Source organism: Entamoeba dispar, genomic scaffold, assembly GCF_000209125.1.
Source record: "Entamoeba dispar SAW760 scf_1105229460197 genomic scaffold, whole genome shotgun sequence".
Lineage (NCBI taxonomy): Eukaryota > Evosea > Mastigamoebida > Endamoebidae > Entamoeba > Entamoeba dispar.
Window position 1 is genome coordinate 1 of NW_001854072.1, and position 1,004 is coordinate 1,004.

Consider the following 1,004-nt stretch of genomic DNA (forward strand, 5'->3'; position numbering starts at 1 on the left):
ATATATTATATATGTACTTATGTACTTCTTATTCTTTTATGTATATATGTACTTATGTATATATTTATATATTTATATATGTATATATTTATATATGTATATATGTATATATGTACCCTCTTATTATGTTTATCCTATTATTACCCTTCTTATTACTCCTTATAACTTTATCCTATTATTACCTATTCAACTTATGCTTATCATATTTACTTTATCATATCTACTTTATTATTTCTACTTTATCATTTCTGCTTATCATATCTACTTTATCATTTCTGCTTATCATATCTACTTTAACATTTCTGCTTAACTTCTGCTTAACTTATGCTTACTGAAAGCTTCCGTGGCTCAGTCGGCAGAGCGAACGGCTGTTAACCGTTAGGTCCTTGGTTCGATCCCAAGCGGAAGCGTCTTTTTTACTATTATTATTAACCTTTATGCTACTATTATTATTATTATCATCTTATTCACTTATTATTATATTATTATATTATATTATTATGTTCTTTTTTTATTCCCTTATTCCCTTATTCTTTCTCTTTAGTAGATATATTCTTATATTTCTATTTCTATTTATTATACTTATACATGTATATATGTATATATCTTTTTATACTTCCTTAGTATTTTACTTAGTATTTTACTTCCTATATCCTTATTAGATGTACCTACTTTATACTATTACCTATATGCTATTCTTATCCCTTTATACTATACTATTCTATTCCTCTTATACTATTCTTATCCCTTTATACCTTTATATTCTTATACTTTTATACTTTTATACTTTTATACCTATAACCATTTATACCTTTATACCTTTATACCTTTATACCTTTATACTTTATACTATTTCCTCTTATACCACCTATTCTTATTATAAAAATACGCCCCCCGTGGGGCTCGAACCCACGACCGCGCGGTTAAGAGCCGCGCGCTCTACCGACTGAGCTAGGAAAGCTCACAGATTATTAGTATTCTTGACTTCTAGACTATGACTATAT

The 1,004-nt window shown here is 27.3% G+C and overlaps 1 protein-coding gene across 1 annotated transcript, besides 4 other annotated features; it reads left to right on the forward strand.

Annotated features, from left to right (window-relative positions):
* Window positions 1-37: 37 nt before the first annotated feature.
* Window positions 38-115: a microsatellite.
* A 301-nt stretch (window positions 116-416) lies between these two features.
* Window positions 417-502: a microsatellite.
* EDI_077950 (uncharacterized protein) lies at window positions 501-883 on the forward strand (the record flags this gene model as incomplete). The annotated part of the gene is made up of 2 exons (XM_001736963.1): window positions 501-598; window positions 625-883. The coding sequence occupies 2 exons, from the start codon at window positions 501-503 to the stop codon at window positions 881-883; spliced, it is 357 nt and encodes a 118-aa protein (XP_001737015.1).
* Window positions 504-646: a microsatellite.
* Window positions 545-615: a microsatellite.
* Window positions 884-1,004: the final 121 nt, after the last annotated feature.